Source organism: Prionailurus bengalensis, chromosome C1, assembly GCF_016509475.1.
Source record: "Prionailurus bengalensis isolate Pbe53 chromosome C1, Fcat_Pben_1.1_paternal_pri, whole genome shotgun sequence".
Classification (NCBI taxonomy): Eukaryota; Metazoa; Chordata; class Mammalia; order Carnivora; family Felidae; genus Prionailurus; species Prionailurus bengalensis.
The window spans coordinates 50,908,096-50,930,728 of record NC_057345.1 but is presented as its reverse complement, the minus strand read 5'-3'; the positions used below and the strand labels follow the sequence as shown (position 1 = coordinate 50,930,728).

The window sequence follows — 22,633 nt, the reverse complement described above, 5'->3', positions numbered from 1 at the left end:
CATACTCAGTAGCAGCAAGGATGTGCAGTTTGAATGCTGCTGTAGTGAACTGGAAGCCGTGTTATTGTACACAATGCAACTGTGTTAGCAATCATACTGTTGGGTAACAGTCCACACTTCATATCCTAACATGACTGTGTTATTTACATGCACTTTTTTTTTAATCGCGTTTCAGTAACATTTTAGAAAATTGGCGGGAGAAGGAGTTGGGGTTCATGTGTAATGAATGCATCAACTTTCCTGACTTAAAATAATGAGAAATATGGGGTGCCTGGATAGCTCAGTTGGTTAAGCATCTGCCTTTGGCTCAGGTCATGATCTCACGGTTCGTGAGTTCCAGCCCCGCATCAGGTTCTGTGCTGACAGCTCAGCCTGGAGTCTGCTTGGGATTCTGTGTCTACCTTTCTCTCTGCCCCTCCCCTGTCTCTCTCTCTCTTTCTCTCTCTCTCTCTCTCTGAAAAATAAATAAACACTAAAAGTTTTTTTTCCTAAATAATGAGAAATAGGCTGATGGCTACTCTTTGGAGCAGAACATCTGATTCTCAGGTTGGATTACTGATTTTAGGCCTACTCCTTAAAAACTATAATTAAAACATATACAACCACACTTTTGACGAGTTTAAGCAGCTGTCTGATATTGTTAGGAAGTCAAACCCGGAATAAGAATTTCATTAACACTTTTCTGTCCGGCTTCATGCCTCAAGACTGCATAGTAACTACAAGAAATTTCCCTTGTGCAAATGGAGCAAAATACAGGCATAAGTTATATGCTGAGGTTGATATAAGGAGACCCTTCTCCATAATCTAAGAGTATATCTTTCTAGACTGCATTTCAGTATGGTCATTATAATGGCAATGAATAGGACTGGAAGGAGGTAGAGAAGAAACTGGAAAAAGCAGGGAACAGGGACCTGGAGAATTACCCCAACAAGTCATATAAGAGCTGAGGGGAAACTGCAGAAAGAAGAGTCTTGAGACATACTGCTAAAGACCAATTATTCATTCCAAATGGCAACTTTCTCCCCAGCATACATTCCCTTCCCTGTTTTTTATATTCTTTTCACAGTAATCTAAGTTTCTTTGATTATCCTCACATTTTTACTTTCTGCTTCCATGGCACTTTCTCTTTCACAGCACTTTATCTCTGATTTTAAGATAATGTGGTTCACTGTAGAAATCTCACATAAAGCTTTTGTACAGTGATAATGAGGACTGCAATAATAAAAATTAAATGATTGTCATTCCTCTCAAAGATCAGTAAGAACATAGACTTTTAGCCCAAATATTTCAGCAGTATAAAGACAATGAAGTGTGACTAAATAATTAAAACTCTTCCCCCAACAAGCCAGAGACAGAAACTAAAAGGGCAGAGATAAAGTTCTAAGACTTCATGCAAGAAATACAGAGAAAAATGAGGCCACCCAATATGAGCTAGGTCTTACATAATATTTCCTGCAGCCTGAAAATAAAACCTTACCTTTACAATGGTTTTGAGGGGGAAAGCTCTTAAATTATGAAGTTCAGAGAAGCTCTCAAATTGGACAAGAATAACCTCAAAACCAGATTATTTTTCTTCTTTGATTTTTGAGAGATGGCTGTAATTTCACTGACTGCATTCTTCTATTGAATTCAAAGTGGCATTCAATTTTAAGAAGATAAAAAGAGTAACATGGTATTGCATTGTGAGAGACTATTTCAGATATTTTGAACTGGCACCAGAATAACTGCATTAATCTAATCTACCCAAACTACAAAATGATGAGAAATTTACTTATCACTTTTTTAAGTAGGCTTTTGCCCAACGTGGGGCTCAAACTCATGACCTTGAGATCAAGAGTCACACACTCTACTGACTGAGCCAGCCAAGAGTCCCCACTTATTACTTTTTAGAATCATGATTAATCCACAATGAAATAACGTAAGAACTTTAGAGTCAGAAAAAGTTAGTGTTTGCCTGTTGACTCTACCCCTTCAGATCTCAGTTTCCTTATCTGTAAAATGGGGATTAAAATAACACCTACTTTCATCGGTTTGTTATAAAAGTTAGGATAATGCACATAAAGTATTTAGCACTGACTTGCAAACAGTAAGTATTCGATGTGAACTCAATTCCTAACACAGCTTTCCTACCCCAAATGTTCTCTTAATGAGTACATCTTTTTGTAACTCATATTGGATATCATACAATAGATAACTTGGGAAAGATGACTTAACGAGACACAGACAGCTATTGATTATATGCTGTAATAACCAGGAGGCTGCACTGTGAAGAAAGAAAAAATGTTACACACACAGGAGAGGCCCCTTTATGTGTGAGGTTGACCATATTCTTCTGTTGACTTTCAGAGTTGTGAATTGGGCTCTAGACTATTTTAAGAGCTCCCAAATGGGGTCACTTTAGCTATGCATATGGGGAGGTTATATTCAGGATCTGCTAAAAGTATTTATTTTTGTAAAGTGTTAACAACAAGTGCAGTGAGAAATAACAGACATATAATAAATTGCTTGTTTAAAATGTAAAATATGTTTTAACACTCATGAAACCACTGACACGATAAAAAATTTGGTCAGTTTATTTTTGCACTTTTAGCTATTATAAACCTATCTCTTAATAAAACTAGGAAAAATATATTGCAATTTTGCTTTCCTTTAGTCTTCTTTCTGCTCCTCAAACTAGTGTTTCTCCAATGGGATATTTTATTACATGAGGTCTCTTAGGGCATAATTATTGCATTAGGAAGCACTCATCAGGGAATGGCTGGGTGGCTCAGTCAGTTAGGCATCTGACTTCGGCTGAGGTCATGATCTCATTGTTCGTGAGTTCGAGCCCCACGTTGGGTTGTGTTGACAGCTCAGAGCCTGCTTCAGATTCTGTGTCTCCCTCTCTCTCTGCCCCTCCCCCTCTCACACTCTGTCTGTCTCTCTCAAAAATAAATAAACATTTAACAAAATTTTAAAAAAATTTAAAAAAAAATTAAAAAAACTAAAAAAAAAAGAAGCACATGTCACCAAATTACATCCATGTATGGCAATAATCTAAAAGAGCCAATCTAAGGTGACAGAAACTTGACTGAAAATTAGAAAGAATCTTATCTGCAGCTGCACAAAGGCTAGTGATTTGTTTAGTACCCTTCTGCACTTCTAAATCACATTTAAGTCTTCCGAACATTTCAAAAATAATTCACTGGCAACAAGCAGAGGACAAAGAACCAGTGTTGAGACCAGGGAGGTGGTAAGAGCCCTCAGGTAGGAGTTTTGCCACAAAGCAGCTATGGTTACCTGGGCCAGTCACTGAAGTTTTATGGTTTCTGTTCTTTTTTCTCTTACGAAATAAACATAACAAGACAATAAGATCCGAGTTCACTTGTGGTTCTACGTCTTCATTCCTGGCAAATATGGGAAGTATTGTGCTTTTTATTTGTAGTGTCTCTTAAGTAAACATGTTAGACATGTGAAAAATAACAACATTCAGCTTTGGTTATCCTGCAGGCAAATGTCCCAAAGGGAATGTGCGTGCTCTGTGGCTCAGGGCGTGGGGGCCCGATGAGACGTAGCTCTCCAGCCTGGCCCAATCAATTGTGCAGGTCTTGTGCCACCCACCCTGCTGCTTCTGGCTGCTTTTCTAACCTGACAAATCACTCCAATTCCCCATGCAGCATTATCCACTCTCTCTTCCCACACTTGCACTGTAGGGAAGATTATAAATAAATCCTATATTCATAGGACAGCGCCATGCCCAGGCCTGTGTATTTTCTGGGACTAATTGCTCAGGGAAAGCCAATGCTCTGGTGCAAGTCTCATTCCAGTCTACATGGTAATTATATGCTAATGCCTTTTGAAATTAATTCAGAGCCCCCACACCAGCATCGTGGTAAAGGGTAAAGAAGCTGAGATTTAATCACATTGTCTTCTGGGGGCTTAATGTAAGATTTCTTTTATACATGAACTGGGCCATCGATCGACAGAACTTGCTGGCTGCTCCTGCACTGTAACAATGCAGTCCCATAGCAAGAAAACTGCTGGTGAATGGTGTGCCAGAAATCAGTCGCAGACAGGCTGCGGTAAAGAAGCAGAGCTTCTGACTTCAAAGAAGGCACAATGCACGTTCGACCAAGCTCTTTTCTCCTTCCTATAAATCAGCCTCATCTTGGGGCCTAAAATAAGTCATATCAACTATAAGTAAAAGGAAGCTCGGAGCAAAGTAGTAACACAACAATAGCAACAAAGCAGTCATGAGAAAGAACGGGAATAAATGGTGGAGTTGCAAAAACAATCAAGACACAGATGACTTTACCTCATCAGGGAGAGAAGTCACAAAAAGAAATGGAGTGTGGGTGGGTAAGCAAATATACAAGATTTGCACTAGCCCAGAGACCTAGTAGTGTAATCTAAAAGCCCACTCTGAATGCCTGCCACACAATGCAGTGTCTTTCTACTATCTATTGCTCTGCAATATCCAAAGAACAGCTATTTTAACATTGGCTTTTGGCTTTTCTGGTATTTATCGTTAAATCAATTTCCTACTCTTGGTTCAAAAGCACATTGGATTTAGGACACCTGGGTGGCTCAGTCGGTGAACTGTCCGAGTTGGCGCAGGTCATGATCTCACGGTTTGTGGGTTTGAACCCCGCATCAGGCTCTGTGCTGACAGCTCAGAGCCTGGAGCCTGCTTCGGATTCTGTGTACCCCTCTCTCTCTGCCCCTACCTTGCTCGTGCTCTGTCTCTCAAAGATAAATAAACCATTAAAAAAAAAGCACATTGGATTTGATATCATGCACTATACAAATTCCTCACATATCATAGAGAAATAATCAAAATTTTTCTCAGCTATAAAAAGAAACCAGGGAAATGTTTCCCACACAAATTTTTTTCCCATCATCCCTGACCTATAGCCAAAAGTCACATGAGAAGATGGGTTATAAATGCTTAAGAAACCGGTCTGTGCATGTTTCCATTCTCTTAGTTTTTAAAGATGCTACATGGAGCTATTGAGGAAAGTAATGGCTTCCCTTTGGGACATACTTTCAGAGGCAAATGTATTAACATAAACAAACTAAAAAAAATCCAGATACACAAATCCACATGAAAATATTATTTTATAAATAATATCAGTTGACACGTGTTACTTTGTGCCAGAAACTGTGCCAAAAATCTGACCTACCTTTTCTCATTAATTCTCAGAACACCCTCGAAAGTTGATGCTATGCAGTCACTAGACTATAAGCTCTATGAGAACAGGTACCATGGATTTTGTTTACTGATGTAAAATCAGCACTTTGTTCATGCACTGCTTCTTGCATGAGAGATGCATAGCAAGATACTTGCTGAATAAATAATTTTCATTTGATAAATGATGCAACTGAGGGTTAAAGAAGATAAGTAATTAGCCAAAGATACAGGATGCTAGAATCTATGTTTCAACATATATTTATTGGTCATTTTTTTAGAGAAGAGACTCAGGGAGGATTGGAGGAAGATCAACTCATTGCCATGTTTAATCTTCTTGTTCTTTCCACCTCTGCAAGAAGATAAAGTTGTTGAATAGCAACAAAAGAGCCAAATTCAGAAAGTTCAAGAAAAAAAAGAATAGGTGGGGTCCAATATGGCAAGATGTTAATATCCTTTTTCAGACAAGAGAGCTCTTCTAGTGTTTAGCCTAGAAAACAGAGATCTGAACTTTCTGTCTGCAAGGGAGGAAAATGTGATCTAATGAACAGTCAACTATGTGCAGTGCACTTTGTTAATTAAGCCCCTTCTGAAATGCAACTAATAACTGGAAGAACTGGGAGAAGTGAAAGCAGGTCTTCCAAGTTCAGTGCTGGCTGCCCTATACATAGTAGACTTTCGTGTATGGACTGTAACACATGCTCATTACTTGGCAGGCACCGTTCATTTCTTACCATATCTAATACAGTGTCAGGGAAATAATATACCAGTGCTCCTGTTGATCTGGATCCCAAGGGCCATTATTCCATCTTGAGTCTTTTTTTTTTTTTTTTTTAGTTTATTTTTATTTATTTATTTTAAAAAAATTTTTTTTTTCAACATTTATTTATTTTTGGGACAGAGAGAGACAGAGCATGAACGGGGGAGGGGCAGAGAGAGAGGGAGACACAGAATCGGAAACAGGCTCCAGGCTCTGAGCCATCAGCCCAGAGCCCGACGCGGGGCTCGAACTCACGGACCGCGAGATCGTGACCTGGCTGAAGCCGGACGCTTAACCGACTGCGCCACCCAGGCGCCCCGTTTTTTTTTAGTTTATTTTTGAGAGAGAGAGCGAGAGCATGAGTGCAGAGGAGGGGCAGAGACAGAGGGAGAGAATCCCAAGTAGGCTCCACGTTGTCAGTGCAGAGCTCGATGTGGGGCTTGAACTCACAAACCAAAGGATCATGACCTGAGCTGAAATCAAGAGTCAGGCGCCCAACCAACTGAGCCACCCAGGCACCCCTCCATCTTGAGTCTTAATAAGATAGAGAGACTAGAACTAGAATCTTTGTGTTCTACATTACTGCCTTTGGAACATTTTCACATACAAGATAGGAAATCCATGTCTATGTATATATAACAGAGGAACTTCAGATACATGATTCCATAAAGGTTAGAGGATCATAAATCAGGATTCTCATGGATCTAAAACAAGTGGGGTTTGGTTGAAGTACCACAGGGCACACTTAGAGCATGAATCTTGGAGTCTGGTGAGTCTGGGTTCTTACTGAAACCTAGTAACTTAGTTCTGTAATATTAGGCAAATTACTTACATAGTTTTCTTATCGACAAAATGGGGACAGTACAAGTACTTACTGGATAGGGCTGTTGGGAATACTGAATACAAATGTGAGAGCACCTACGTACCAGTGATAACTCAGTAAATTAGTTTCTACTTTCACTTTGATTACCACAACCATCAGTGTAGCCTCACTGCTGAAGTCTCTAAGCATCAGCCAAAGGAAATAAACGTGAAGTGATGAATTATATTGCTTATTATGTACTGCCACCTTTGATTTTTTGCTTAATGATTATGCAGGTCATTGCTACTACCCAGTGTGGGTCCCTTTCTTGATGCTGTATTACAAAAGAACAAGATAAGTAATTCCAAAAGTGACTTCTTTGTGGAAACGGCTTTTAGAGGGGGAGTAACTTACTGAGGCTTAGGAAAAAGGCATGATGTTCATGGTCGCACAGTGGTGTCTGACCAGTTTGGGCTGTAAATATCATGAAGCAAGTCAGATTATGGGTGCCTATGAATTCTATTTTGAGTCAAGGTCTGAAGAGGAAATCATAAAATGCAAAATCGGTAACCCTCATTTTCAGTGAGCAGCCTGATACTCGTTGCCTCTGTGATTCAGGTCCTTTAAATGTCCAAGTGTTGGAACGTCTTATCTCAGAGGCTGCAGAGTGCACTGGTTAACAGAGAGCTGAGAAGTCAAACTGCCTGATACTGAATCCCAGCAGCGTTTACTCTGTGACCCCACTAGTAAAAGAGGTTGCTTTCTGACACCGAGTATATATAAGCTGCTGTTATTATTATATTTTTCATTTTGCAGTGCAACTATCTTTTTATGTCTGTTTTCTTCCTCTAGACTGTGAGCTATCTGACTGAAGGGAATGGATGCATTCATCTTTCTTTCTGTGTCCGGTCCTAAGAGACACTCAAACAATGTTTGCTGAATGAATCAAAGACTCTTAAGCAAATGAATATCAAAGTAAGATAAACTCAGAACAGGAACTCTGACTTTAAGGGTGCCTGGGTGGCTCAGGCGGTCAAGTGTCTGACTTGGGCTGCAGTCATGATCTCCTGGTTCGCTGACTTTGAGCCCCGCATCAGGCTCGGAAATGCCAGTGCAGAGTCTGCTTTGGATTCTCTCTCTCCTGCCTCTCTCTGCCCCTCCCTGACTTGTGTGTGCACCCTCTCTCTCTTGCTCTCTCTCTCTCTCTCAAAATAAATGAACTTAAAAAAAAATAAAGAAAAAAACCCCCTGACTTTAAGTTGAGGAAATCAAGAATAACCTTTTCAGATTACTGATGAAATCATCTAGAGAGTAGTTGGCAAAGGATGAGCTGTCTCCTTAGCCCTTCTTACCTTTATCCTATTCCTAAATAAGGAATCTACATGGCCTTAGCCCACGTCATCAACTTCACAGATATTAGCCAAGCCTTGAAAACCAGTTCACAAAATTTTTTTGGTTCTAACACCTTCCCAAAAAACTAAATGACAACAACAAAAACAAATGCCATACTTCTAGTTTATTCTAAGGCTAAAGAGAATTCTGATAAATATGAATAATAGTAGATAAATACACAATTTAGTTTTGAACATTTTGGAATATATGTTAAAAACAAATCCTGTTCTTTCAATATGCTTTCATGAGATTTTAACTTAAGGGTCTCTAAATTATTTTCAAGACTAGTTTTTACTCAAGCAGCAAGTAACATTTGCAAGCGACAATATGATTTCTGTTCTTCCTCTGGAAAATGATTTTGAATAGTCAAAGAAAACATAATTTGCAACATTCTTCCCCATCGCCTCATTTTCCTGCAGAGTATCCTCTTCACCCCTTCACCTTAGTAAAAGAGAAATTAAAAATCTATGCCCCTCACCTCCAACAGTTCATCTCCGATACGCATTCGCCCGTCCGTGGCAGCAGGTCCTTCCGGGTTAATTCCCACCACAAATATGCTCATGCGTGACCTGTCTTTATTACCAGCAAGGCTGAGTCCAAGTCCATTCTTATCCTTTTCAAGCTCAATAATGTGCAATTCTCCAGGCAGGTCTGCATATCTTTGCCTGATTTTTTCTATTAAAAAAAAAAGGGTAAAGTAATTTAAATAGAGCACTCGAATCTATATTTTAAAGGCGTCGGCATGTTCCCATCCATACCGTGATTCCTCCACCATGATGGTCTCTTTCTGAGAATGAAGTAGTAGAGGTCATTAATATCTGTATGTATAGGTTCCAGTTAATTATTCCATCTCCATCTAAAAAGGTTAGTTTAGCCATAAAACCTTCTCTGATTGTTCAGGTCACATTGGCCCAGACTTTCCGTGCATTATTTTCTTCCCTAAGACAATGTGGTAGAAACCCTGGCTTCCCTGTCTCCTTCCAAAAAAGAGAGAGGGTGGGCAGGAAACAAAGAACATATACTGATCACCAGCTATATGACAAGAGAGATATCATGCTGAACAAAACAGACAACATTCCTATTCTCATGGACTTGCTATCCAGTAGGAAAGAAAATCAACAATTCTCTTCTTAAAAATTTTTTTAAGTTTTTTTATCTTTGAGAGAGAGAGAGAGAGGGAGACAGAGAGTGAGTAGGGGAAGGGCAGAGAGAGGGAGACAAAGAAACTGAAGCAGGCCCCAGGCTCTGAGCTGTCAACACAGAGCCCCATGCAGGGCTCAAACCCATGAACTGTGAGATCATGACCTGAGCCGAAGTCGGACACTTAACTGACTGAGCCACCCAGGAGCCTCAACAATTAATTCTAAATAATTACAGTTAAGTATACAAAGGGTATAAATCCTTGCATGTTAAATGAGTAAAAACAAGGGGGAATTAAGGATGTTGATTTAGCGGTCGGATCTCAATTCAGTACAAAAATCAACCACTTACTCAAGGTCCAATAATTAACAGATTATTCTGTGGAATTCTACTTCTTCATCTGTAAAATGGGCATGATAACACCCACTTCATGAATGTTGCGGAAATGAAATAAAAATACACATTAAAGGACTTAGTAGCACATGGCTTATAGATACTCTATAATTCTTTTATTCAATCTTCTGTCTTTTCTTGCTCTTTCTACTTTATGGTCTAAATTACCTATTTTAGGATTTGGCTGGTTAGGCTTTGTGTTGATTATGTGCAACAAAGCCACACTAGCAGATCGGGGTGGGGGATGATGCCACTTTGAGCATGTCTTGTACTCCATACAGCACCAGCTCAGGCCAGATGTGTTGCTGCAGCTCAAAGGTTGATACCTACAGTGTGATACAATCATCTTATCAGCTGAATAACCAGTTTGTAGATTGTGACTATCTCAGAACTCTCTCTGCTCAGTCTAATGCTTCTTGACTCAGGTTTGCTGTCCTTACAAGGAACCTTACAAATTCAAAGCTGAACTCGAATAATTAGTGCCAAGGGGGAGGAGAAGTGCCTAGCCCATTAGATCACTTTACCAGACCTAACAAACACTGCCTTATGAGAGTAAATTTAAAAATACTTTATACGTAAATTCACATTAAAAGAATTAACCATATAAATGGCTGCTTATTTTAGAAAAGAGAATAAATCTGCTTGCTTTACAGTGATTTTGAAAAGAATCTTGGGGCACTTGGGCGGCTCAGTTGGTTAAGCGTCCGACTTCGGCTCAGGTCATGATCTCATGGTTCATGAGTTGAGCCCCTGCATGGAGCTCTCTGCTGTTAGCATGGAGCCCCACTTTGGATCCTCAGTACACAGCTCTCTGCCCCTCTCCCACACATTCTCTCTCCCTTTCTCTCCCTCTCTCCTCTCTTTCTCTCAAATGAAAACACTTTAAGAAAAGAATCTTAACTTTTACAAATAAAGCTTATTATTAATAATAAAGAATGCATTTAGCAAAATACAGTAAAATACAAATCTTGCAATGTAACAAAACCACCCTCTATATAGGCAAAAAAAATAAAGTCATATTAAGGTTAAAGTAAGTAAGCTCAAAGTGTTTCTGTTGCTCAACTACCAGGAACAAGATACTAGGTGACTATTTTAATGAATAGAGATGTGGACACGCATTACCCTCAAGATGCTTACACAGCAAAACGAGGGAAACAAATACAACAAATATTAAACCAAAAAAATTATTTATTTATTTATTTATTTATTTATTTATTTATTTAATTTATTTATTTATATTGTAGAAAAAGAGAGAGCATGAGTGGGGGAGATGGGCAGAGGGAGAGAATCTTAAGCAGGCTCCATGCTCAGTGTGGAGCCCAACACAGGGCTGGATACCAAGATTATGGGATCATGACCTGAGTTGAATGCTCAAATGACTGAGACTCCAGGTGACCCAACAACTGCAATTATTTAAATAGAAGTTCCAATCACCACACGTGCTGGTCGTGAATACTCATTTATTAGTGAATTAGGTCAGTGAATAAATACTCAATTGTTATGAGCAATAGTTGCTTTTAGAGTTTTAAGAACTGATGTGTCTAGAAGACATTTCATGGAAGTAGCAGAATTTGAGAAGCATTTTGAGTAAGGCACAGAATTTGGTTATGAGAAGAGCCTTGTAGGGGGAATAGCAAATTTAGAAGCATACCTGCAGGTGGAGTGAGGAGGAGCATGTGAGAGCCCATTTGGCTGAGAACTGAAAATTCTCTGGGTTAGTGGGTGAGTGATAAGAAACCAGAGTACAAGGTTTACAGAAATTCCAGCTGGGGATTCTACAGAGGTGTCCTGAGGTTCCCTGAGGATGGGCCTTGAGAGGACACTCGATGTAAGATCTCTTCTCTCAGATTCAACGGGACCACTGAACACTTTCATCTGCTTTGTTTGTTGGAGTTACAGGGTTAAGAAAGTTAAATGCCACTACAGCTAAGAAAACCAAATAGAACATAAATTTTAACACATCCCTTTCAGAAAATAATAAAGCAGAAAGAGATGATTTAAAAAAGATACTGAAGACTTTAACAACACCATAAGCTCAAAGTAATGGATATAAGAGAGCTCTCCATCTGACAGAAAATACACACATCTGGGGAGGCACACACAGAACAGTTACACAAACAGTGTGCTGGGCCATAAAAGAAAGTTCAAAAAGAATATCATATAGGTTGTGTCTTTGAACACAGTGCAATAAAACTATGAAAAACTATAAATTAAAAAAAATTATTTTATTTATTTTAGAGAGAGAACACAAGTCAGGGAGAGGGATGGGGGGTGGTGGGGGGGGGTGGGAGAGGGGGAGGGAGGGGGAGAGAGGGAGAGGGAGAATCATAAGCAGTCTCCACACTTAGAGCAAAGCCCAACACAGGGCTCAACCCCATGACCCTGGGATCACGACCTGAACCAAAATTAAGAGTCAGATGCTCGACCAAGTGAACCACCCCAGCGTCTTGAAAAACTGTAAATCAACAATAAAAAATAAACTTTAAAACTCCATGGTATTTAGAAATACATTAATGTTTATTAAAAGCCCAAGATTTAAAAGGGAAATAATTACAGAAATGAGGGAATACAGTACTCACAAATGAATACAAATTATAATTCTAGGTATCAAACTTGAGGGACACAGCTCAAGCAGCACTTAGAAGGTTATTTAGAATTTTGAATAATTTTTCAGAAAATAAGAACAGTATACCCAAGAGGTTAGAAAAAGAGCTACCTATCAAATGCAAAGAAATAAGAGAAAATAATAAAGGGCATGTATTAATGAAAATAGAACGAGCACCACCAATCAAAAACAAATAATCCACAGAACAAAAACACTATAATAAAGATCAGTGAAACCCAGTTCTTTGAAAACATTAAGAAGACAGACACTGTAAAAACTGATCAGGAAAAAAATTGAAGACAGACAGAAATTCTTGCAATAGAAAGGGTTGAAATCACTACAGATAGATTAATAAAATTATTATGGGGGTGCCTGGGTGGCTCAATAGGTTGAGCGTCCGACTTCAGCTCAGGTCATGATCTCATGGTTTGTGAGTTTGAGCCCCACATTGGGCTCTGTGCTGACACCTCAGAGCCTGGAGCCTGCTTCAGATTCTGTGGCTCCCTCTCTCTCTCTCTGCCCCTCCTTTGCTTGTACTCTGTCTTTCTCCCAAAAATAAATAAAAACATTAAAAAACAAAGATTATGAATAGTGTATTGATATGAAACGCTGGCACACTTTAAAATCTAGAAGACAGATACATCTCTCAAAATTTGAAACGCCATATTTCGTGTAAGAATAAATGTAAAACTGCCATAGACTAGTAATTATTAAAGAAACTGAAATGTTAGTCAAGAGTATTCTCTTTGAAAAAGTAACAAAATCCCCCATGGTTCTAGGTATTTTTACATTTGAATTCTACCAGATTTCAAGTTTTAATGAATTTTATCTATGTAAATTGTTCCAGAACATAGGATGGGCAGGGAGTTATCCACTTCATATTTTGAGGCAGGTATAATCCTGATTCTCATCCCAAAAACAGAGACAAATCGAGAAAAGGAAAGTACAGTCTTATTTAACTTAAGGTCCTAAGATGTTAAATATTAAAAAAAGATATTTTGAGGGGCTCCTGGGTGGCTCAGTCAGTTGAGCGTCTGATTTCGACTCAGGTCATGATCTCATAGTTTGTGAGTGAGCCCTGCGTCGGGTTCTGTGCTGACAGCTCAGGGTCTGGAGCCTGCTTTGGGTTCTGTGTCTCCCTCTCTCTCTCTGCCCCTTCTCCCCGGCTCACATTCTGTTTGTCTCTCTCTCAAAAATAAACAAACATTAAAAAAATAATAAGTTGAGAGTATATTGAAAATATTTAGTTTAACCTCTATGATATAGCCAATATTTGACTATTTTCTGACCTAAGAAGCAGCAATTTCATATGATTCAACCTAACACTATATTATGAATAAGGGCGCATTCCAGGCATGTAAGAATAGGTAAATATCAGGAATTTTTTCAAGGAAATTATCACACTGATAAATTAAAGCAGAAAAGCTGAGAAACTATGTTAATAGATGGCAAAAAGCATTTGAGAAGGTACAATATCCATTTAAGATTTTTTTTTTTTTAAACACAAACTGTTGGCAAACTAGAATAGAAGGTACATTCTGGACTTAAGCTGAAAAATAGAAAATATAACAGGAAAAAATATTTGTAGTATTTAAAATCAACAGGGAGTGGGGCGCCTGGGTGGCTCAGTTGGTTAAGTGGCTGACTTTGGCTCGGGTCATGATTTCGCGGTCTGCGAGTTCGAGCCCCGCGTCGGGCTCTGTGCTGACAGCTCAGAACCTGGAGCCTGTTTCAGATTCTGTGTCTCCCTCTCTCTGACCCTCCCCCGTTCATGCTCTGTCTCCCTCTGTCTCAAAAATAAATAAACGTTAAAATTTTTTTTTTAAATCAACACGGAGTTAATATACAGAAAGGCAGAAAAAGATAGTAACCTCAATAGAAATCGGGTCCAAAGACAAAACTTAAAATGCTCACAAAATGTAAAGACATGCTCAAGTTCATCAGTAATTATGGAAATGCAAATTAGAGTGAGATACCAGTTTTTGCTATTAGACTGGCAAGTATCTGAAAGCTGCATCATTAAGCCTTAGTGGAGATATGGGAATCCTCATGTGCTGCAGTTGGGCTGTCGAATGGTGCAGCCTTCTGGAGAGCAGTCTGACACACTACTTAATCAGATTAAGCATACATATGCTCTACAAACCAGCAATTCCACTCTTGGGTATGTATATCCTAGTGAATTCTTATACAGGTCTTAAGAGGGTGTTCTTTGAGAGAGTGGTAGGGTTGGAGGTAATAGTTGGAGAGAGTAGGGGGGGCTGGAGGTGTACGTCACTGGGAGAGAGAATGGATGAAATGTGGTAGATGGACATCACAGTGTACCATCAGCAGGTAGAAGCAATTAACTGGAAGTAGTGACAGAGAGATTTTCAAAGAGTGCTGAATGAAAAGGGAAGAAAACAATAGGCCAATACCATCTATGCAACACCATTTATGTAATTTAAGATTACTGCAGAAAAAGAACACAGTACAGGTTTTAGAAGTGCATACATGAAGATGCGCATATTTAACACATTAGAATGGTTATTTATGGTGGGTGGAAAAAAACAGGAATACAAGGGAGAAAAGAAAACCAGTCAGGGACCCCCCAGCAGACCAATGATGGTAACATGCTATGAAGATTATATATTTAATGCAATTCTCTGGCCCCGGGCAATAAAAAAAGAAAGATGCTCAGAAAAGCCTGTGTTGTATTAATATGAAAAGACCTCCAGGTTCAAAACTTGTCTGACTTGTTCAACCTTCAGAGAAAAAAATTAACCTTCATGGCCATTAACTATATGTTCAAGTACTTAGACATGGAAATGATTAATGATAAGAGGGACCCTCCATTGCTAAAATATGGTTCCATCACAGCTGGTGAACAACTCAAATTAACTGCTACAAATGATGTATCTCTATCAACACATTCTTGTGGCAGAATAGGAAGAACAGGGGCTAAGGGGTCAGAATTTAGTCCATCCTAGCAGAGGCACTTAACATCCCTGGTTCTGCCAATTGCTGAACCTTCATGAACAGCAGATTTCTTATTTGTAAAGTGGGGTTGTCGCCTTGAAAATGGATGTTAGCATAAAAACGCCTGGGGATACAGGGTCCAAATACTGCCAGGAGAAAATACAACCAGGACTTTATTCCATGATTTAGCTATGTTGAGGTTTTAAGTTGGTCTTAAGTGGGTGACAAAGCTACTTTTCTTTACATTTGTCTATCTTGAGGAAAATAGAGATTTGTAACAGGAAGCAATCCCCCCTCCCCGAGGACACAAAGGAAGTGGTCACACAGAACTCAATGGGAATCACTAGAAGGGGTTAGCATCCCTCTCCCTCAGCTTTCTTTTCCCTGAGTTACTCCTATTGAGGAGCTGTCAGGACAACTTCTGCAGGTGCAGAGGAGTAACACCACTGGATCAGGTGTTAGTCCCATGCTACGTAGGCCACTGAGGTGGCTTTCCAATCGTGTGCTAGGTGTGCCTGGGTGGCTCAGTCGGTTAAGTGTAGGACTCCTGATTTTGGCTCAGGTCATTATCTCATGGTTCATAAGGTTGAGCCCTGCGTCAGGCTCTGTGCTGTCAGCAGAGCCCGACTCTCAAAATAAATAAACTAAAGAAAAAAATAGTTCAGATTTGTCCCTCAGTTAAAGAAACTATAATCTTCATGATTCCTCCTTATATGAAAGAAACATCTCATAGGTTACCATGTTAATGAATCCTTCCCACGCTTTTGTAAACACCTCCATTTGCACATGAGTGGACTGACAGAGAGGTAAAGCCATTTAGTCCGTGTTTGGGCCAGGTCTGCTGAGTCAAGTGCTGTGCTGTCTTTATCACACCAACTCACAGCTATCTCTTAGGCTGACAGAATTTTCTTTTAATGTTTATTTGTTAGAGAGAGAGAGAGAGAGAGAGAGAGAGAGAGAGAGAGAGAATGAGAGGGGGAGGGGCGGAAAGAGGGAGAGAGAATCCCAAGCTGGCTCCAAGCTGTCAGCACAAAGTCTGACCCAGGGCTCAATACCACATACTGCAAGATCATGACCTGAACTGAAACCAAGAGTTGGATATTTAACCGACTGAGCCATCCAGGAGCCCCTAGACTGGCAGAATTTTGAGTAATAAGAGGATCCCCTTGTAAGAGCTCAAATAATGGTTCCCAGGCCTAGACTCCTTATATTTGCTAGGCTGGCTACCTAAAAATCACCGTTAGAGTCTATAAAACAGAATCATGACTGGGCTCCCCCAGCCAAGATTCTGAACCAATGAGTTGAAGTTTAGTAATGGAATAAATTCTCTTTGTTACAAGGTCCTTAGATGATTCTCATGGGCAGCTAAGGTCTGTGAATAACATGATTTATCTCCATGCAGTACAAAATTTTTTTCTATAGTTATCATGACAGTCAGTCATAAAGTTCACAGATATCAAAATTTCAGGCAACCTTGAGTACATCCTTCACAAGACTAATCTAACATGAAGAATACCTCTGGCTCCACAATCACACCTCAGGATTAAATAAGAAATGCTTTGACTATACAGGTTTCTTTAGAATCTCAATCTCAGCCTTTCTGCTTCTATCTCCCCCACCCCCTCCCAGGTTGTCTGCCTCCCTCCCTCCCTCCTCTCCTACCTCAGATGTTTTCTGCCACTTCCATTATTAATTGTTTCTAATCTATAGCTGTAATAAAAGGTGAGCTAGAATTTCAAAAGGGGAGAAGGAAACAAAGTTAGCCTTTGCGGGAAAAGCAGATCCAAACCCTTTCAGTGTCTCTGAAAAATCAAGACACTGCATGCCAGCTGGTTTATTCAGAATCTGAGAAATTGTAGTCGAGCTCCTCTGGCTGATTCGGCACAAACCGTTCTGCAGTGTCAGGCATGTGGCTCCACCGCAGGGGAAACCCACACCGCCTGGCATTTGCTTTGGGGGCTGCTGGGAGTTGTTTCCAGGGTAACCAGTGGCTGAAGAAGGGGACAAGTAGGAAGAAAATGTATAGAGAGTGGTTTTCTGAAATCTTTTATCAATTTCGAGAAATGCAATTAAAGATGTGGGGTAAAGCATATTATTTTCTTTGCACCCAATGGGGTTCTCCCCTAAACTTAAGAAAAAAGAACCCATACTTTGTTTCCTGTATACAAGCACCCCCCCCTCCATTGATTATGTAAGTACCAGCTTTCAGCACCAAAATATTAGAAATGTTTCTAATGATCCAGGATCTTACTGTACCCATTACCTGTATTTTCTGGAACTATTTGTGATAAATAGCCAATCTTTATACTGACTTTCATTGATTTTCACAATGTGTTAGTCAAGTGGCAGTAGTTTCTATCCCAAAAAACCTAGATGCCCTTCCATTTCTAAATACAGATCACATTCGGATACAAAGAACATACTTCTTTGGCAGCAGGCTTTACTTAAGTAACCCTTAATGAATATCAGCCTAGAATAACTGGAGAGAGAACAGTCTTTTCTACTCAGCCGAACAGTCACGCTTGTTTTAAACATGGATTTTCTAGCCCCATGACAGTGTTATCTGAAGAAAGGAATCCCAAGTTGCTCATAATTCTATATCAAAGCATCAGTGCCTTTTCCTTGTCCAAGAAAGCCAATAAGATTTCTCCAAGGTGGTCTCAGGGTATTTTCCTATCATCCTAGGATATCAGGTGTTGCTAAGTAACAGAGCCTTTCTCCCAAGAAACAAACTTAATTCAAGTCACTGTCTAGTATTTTAATAGAAAATGTTCAATACACCAGAATAATGACCTGATACAGTTTCAAAAGCATTTAGCTACCTGGTCTGTTTCTAAATAACAAAGGATAATGCAGAGAAAATATTTAAATACATTTTCTTATATATTAAATACAAGGATCCCACTTTTAGATAAGCAGGTAATAATAAACTTAATTTTCTTATGCAGTAACCAACTTTTAATTCAGATTTGAGAAGTAAAAACATATGAAAAGAAAATCATAACTAACAATAAAAAACAGCATATGCACTTCAGCAAAAAGGAGCAAATCTCAAGTGAAAGTGTAGACCAAAGAGAGGAAATAATGAAAATAAGTCAATGTAAAGAATGAAAGTCATTGTAATGAAAGTTCATTGTAAAGTCAATGAAAGTCAGGACCAGAATTAAACAAAAAGACTTACTTAAAGAATTCAGAAGCAAACAGAGAAATCAAATAATTTCATTCCTTTTAGTCACAAAAATTCAAAAAGCATAAGATATTAAGAATAGAAAAGAAAATCAACCACAAATCTAAAGTGACAAAATTCAGGCAGTCAATTAGAACAAGAATCATTAGGACTACTTCCTCAAGAGTAGGAAGGAAAAACAAAACAAAACAATACTTGACATAACAACAAGTAAATTCCTCTCTTAAATGTTATAGATGTTCTTGCCAGTATATAAATTTGATAAGATCCTATGGACCTATAAGTAGAAATTAGTAACTGAAGCACCCAAACATGAGTATAATAATAATAGTTGGATATTGTTTACTTCATTCTGTTGAGCTCACTTAACTTTTATGAAAACTCTATGAGATAGGTATTCTCTCCAACTTTACAGATGAGAAAACTAAGGCACAGACAGGATAGGGAGTGCGCAGTAATACAGTTACTGAAGGGTAAAATGGGGATTTGAAATCAGTGACTCTGACTCCAGAGTCCATGATCTCAGGTGAAAGTCAGGACCAGAATTAAACAAAAAGACTTACTTAAAGAATTCAGAAGCAAACAGAGAAATCAAATAATTTCATTCCTTTTAGTCACAAAAATTCAAAAAGCATAAGATATTAAGAATAGAAAAGAAAATCAACCACAAATCTAAAGTGACAAAATTCAGGCAGTCAATTAGAACAAGAATCATTAGGACTACTTCCTCAAGAGTAGCACGGAAAAACAAAACAAAACAAAACAAAACTTCAACTCATAATGAAAATCTAAAATTTTCCATTAGATGAATCAAAATCCAATCAAGTCCATATGCAACGAGCAAACTTTAAACAAAATACACTGAACTTTCACTGTTAGACACTATGCTGATTCCTTGGTATATTTGGTATTATGAAATATAATCTTTAACAAGTCCATTTACAGCAGAATGGATAAATAAATTGCGGCATATTCAAACAACGGAACTTTATTCAACAATGAAAACAAGTACTACTACATGCAACATGTTTGGTTGGATATTAGAGGCATACTGTTGGGGAGAAACAAACCAACACAGAAAAGTGTATGCACCTGATTCCATTTTTATCAAGTTCAAAAACATACAAAGCTAATCTATGGTTTTAGAAGTCAAGACAGTGTTGACATTTGGGGAAAAGGGAAGATACAGTGAATCAGAGAAACACAAAGTAACTTCTGGGTGGTAGTAATTTTCTATTTTTGTGACCTGGATGGTAGGTGAAAATTCAAACTGTGGTACAGTTTTCTGTTTGTTTATTTTCCAGTAAATTTACTTTTTTAGAAAAAGCCTTATCAAAGTAATGTGAGGACCTTATTTGAATTCTGATTTGAACAAACCAACTATAAAAATCCATTTTGATACGATAAAAAAATTTGACTGTGGGTTGTGTATTGGATAAAACCAAAAAATTATTATTAGGTACATTAATGGTATTATAGCTGCTTTTCTAGAGATGCATATGTAAGGATGAAATTACATGATGTCTGGGAAATGGCTTTAAACTACTTCAGTAAAGAAAAATAAGGGAGAAGTGAAACTGATACAGTAAAACCTTGTTAATTATTGAATCTGGGGGAAAATGTATAGGAAATCATAGGCTTTTCTATTTATGTTTTCAAATGTTTGAAAATTTTCACAACTAAAAGAAACCTTAAGTGACTCAACTCTCTAGAGAACTAAGGGTTGAAGGAAGGTGGGTGGGAAGATGGGATAAATGAGTGATGGGCATTAAGGAGGGCACTTGTGATGTGCATTAGGTATTATATGCAAGTGATAAATCACTAAATTCTACTCCTGAAACCAATATTACACTATTTGTTAGCTAACTAGAATTTAAATAAAAACTTGAAACATAAAAATAATAATAAAAGCCCTCCTAACAATCCTATAAGGTATAATCATCCCATCGTTACAGATGATGAAACTAAGGCTCACTGAGGTTATGAAACTCGCCCAAACTTGCATTTAGTAATTGGTGGACCTGGGGTTCAGATTCGGGTCGGCCTCACTCCCAATCCCATGTGCTTACCTACCACAAAAGGAAAATAAAGATGTGTGCTGTGTTCACGTCTGAGAGAGTGGCAGAAGGTAAGTCTAAAACCTGTCTTAGTCCTTTTGGAATTTACGATTTGGTGGGAGACACGGAACACATATCAGCAATCCCCAGAGCCCAGCCTTTGGAAGTGTAGTTTGGGAGCACACACAGGGTGACTTGAGGAGGGGAGCTGAGGAAATAGGAAGATCAAGAGGAAGACCATACAAATAGAATGATGGAAAAAAATAGAGGTAAAGCTGGCATGTGGTGGTAGTAAAGTGATACACAAAACCAATAAGGCTTGTGAACTCTTTGGCTGTCTGAGGTAAAGGAAGGGGGAGAGGAAGCGGAACAGGAAGGGGAACAAGGAAACTGATCCTTAGAGACCAGGAGTTGAGTGAAGCATGAGGAGGAGACAATTTAGTTTGAATGGGCTGGTTTTGGGTATCAATAACAGAGCTGCTGAATTGAGCCTGGAGCTCCAGGATGAAGGGGAGGTAAGCCCAGAACTACACAAAGCCAGGTGAAACACTTTACACAGTGTCTGAAAATGAATTTGCACCCAGCTGCGTGAGTGCTCAGGGGAGAAGGGTAGGGAGCCTGATCATGTCATTACTATCCACCCAAGAGGAAATACATACAAACTAGGTTTAGTGGGTACAGCTCAGTGGTAGAGCATTTGACTGCAAACTGGGTTTAGGTGTCAGCTGAAATAGAAAATGGAACTCAAAGAGTCAAAGAAAGGAGTTAACAGCTGACTCCATCTATTCATTAAGAAAAACATCAAATGCTTGCTCTGGGCCAGGCACTGTGTTACTCACTAAGGATCTAAGAAGGGTGAATTAAAAGATAAAGGAATAAAGGTTGAATTAGGTTCTATCAAAAGCATAAGAAATCCCAACTAAGATTGGGATCTTCCAGTCACATAACAACAAAGATTCAACTTCTGTAACCAGTACCTAAATGGTTAAGAATCACATTTAGTTTGGAGAAGGAAACCAGTCCAGAGCATCCACAACCAAGGATACCAAGGATCATTGAAGTTAATCACAAACCAATGGCAAAATCAGGAACAGAATCCACAAGTCCTCACTGATTAATTTCACTATCCTAAGGCTCAGATAATTGGGGCAATTACACCCAGTCCAAAGTGAGGTTAGAGGTGTGCTACTTACACATCTCACTTTCCTAAACCTTACCCCCATTCCTTTTTTATGTCGTGCCGTAAGAAGACTGATCACTCTGCCAAATCCCTCTGATGACAAGGGATGTGGGGTCAGGCAATCATTCAGTGGGGACGTGCAATCAGCAAATTATCTACAAAGTAGAAGTTCCTTGACCACCTTTAGGCGTACAATAAGAAATGAAATTAGTTTAGTACACAGAAAGTTTATCCATCCTAATTAGGGAAGATCATATTTGCACCTATGTTCAAACACAAAGGCTCACGTAATCAGTCTTGATGGATATAGCCACTGAGGCTTTCTGTAACGGCACCATCACACCTACACCAGTGTTTCCCCAAGTGTGGTCCACAGATCATCTAAGTAGTTCTATACAAAACACACTTGGGGCACCTAAGTGGCTCAGTTGGTTAAGCGCCTGACTCTTGATTTCAGCTCAGGTCATGCTCTCAGGGTTCATGAGATCGAGCCCCGTGTTGGGCTCTGCGCTGACACTGCAAAGCCTGCTTGGGATTCTCTCTCCCTCTTTCTCTGCCCCTCCCCTGCTTGTGCTCTTTCTCTCTCTCAAAAATAAAGACACGTTAAAAAAACAACAACAATACACTTGTCTGGGCTCCATGTCATATCTACAAAATCTAAATCTTAGGATGCAGACAAGGGGTTACCACCTTTTTTTTTTTTAAAGATCTCTATGTAATTGTTATACACATTAAAAAATACTGTCCAAAAACCTAAGATAAATTCCTCTCCAAGCTCAAAACGCTTTTGTGGCCCTTAGAGAGGAGTGAAAACAAGGTATAAAAAAGGATTTGATTATTAGTGACTTCAGATTTTTACTAAGTCTTGAGAGAGACCAAAAACATGTTGATTTTGAAGACAGCACCGAGAAAAGCCAAATGCAACTTTAAAAACACTCTTAACAATCCGTTGTTGTACATTTTAAATATCAGGAGAACACAGAATATGGTTCTTT

At 39.0% G+C, this 22,633-nt stretch overlaps 1 protein-coding gene across 1 annotated transcript in view; it reads right to left on the bottom strand.

Moving 5' to 3' along the window:
* PATJ (PATJ crumbs cell polarity complex component) overlaps positions 1-22,633 on the bottom strand; it is a 368,834-nt gene that overhangs the window by 141,689 nt on the left and 204,512 nt on the right. The window contains 1 exon segment of the mRNA XM_043575139.1: positions 8,600-8,796. Within this exon segment, the coding sequence (XP_043431074.1) occupies positions 8,600-8,796 (197 nt within the window).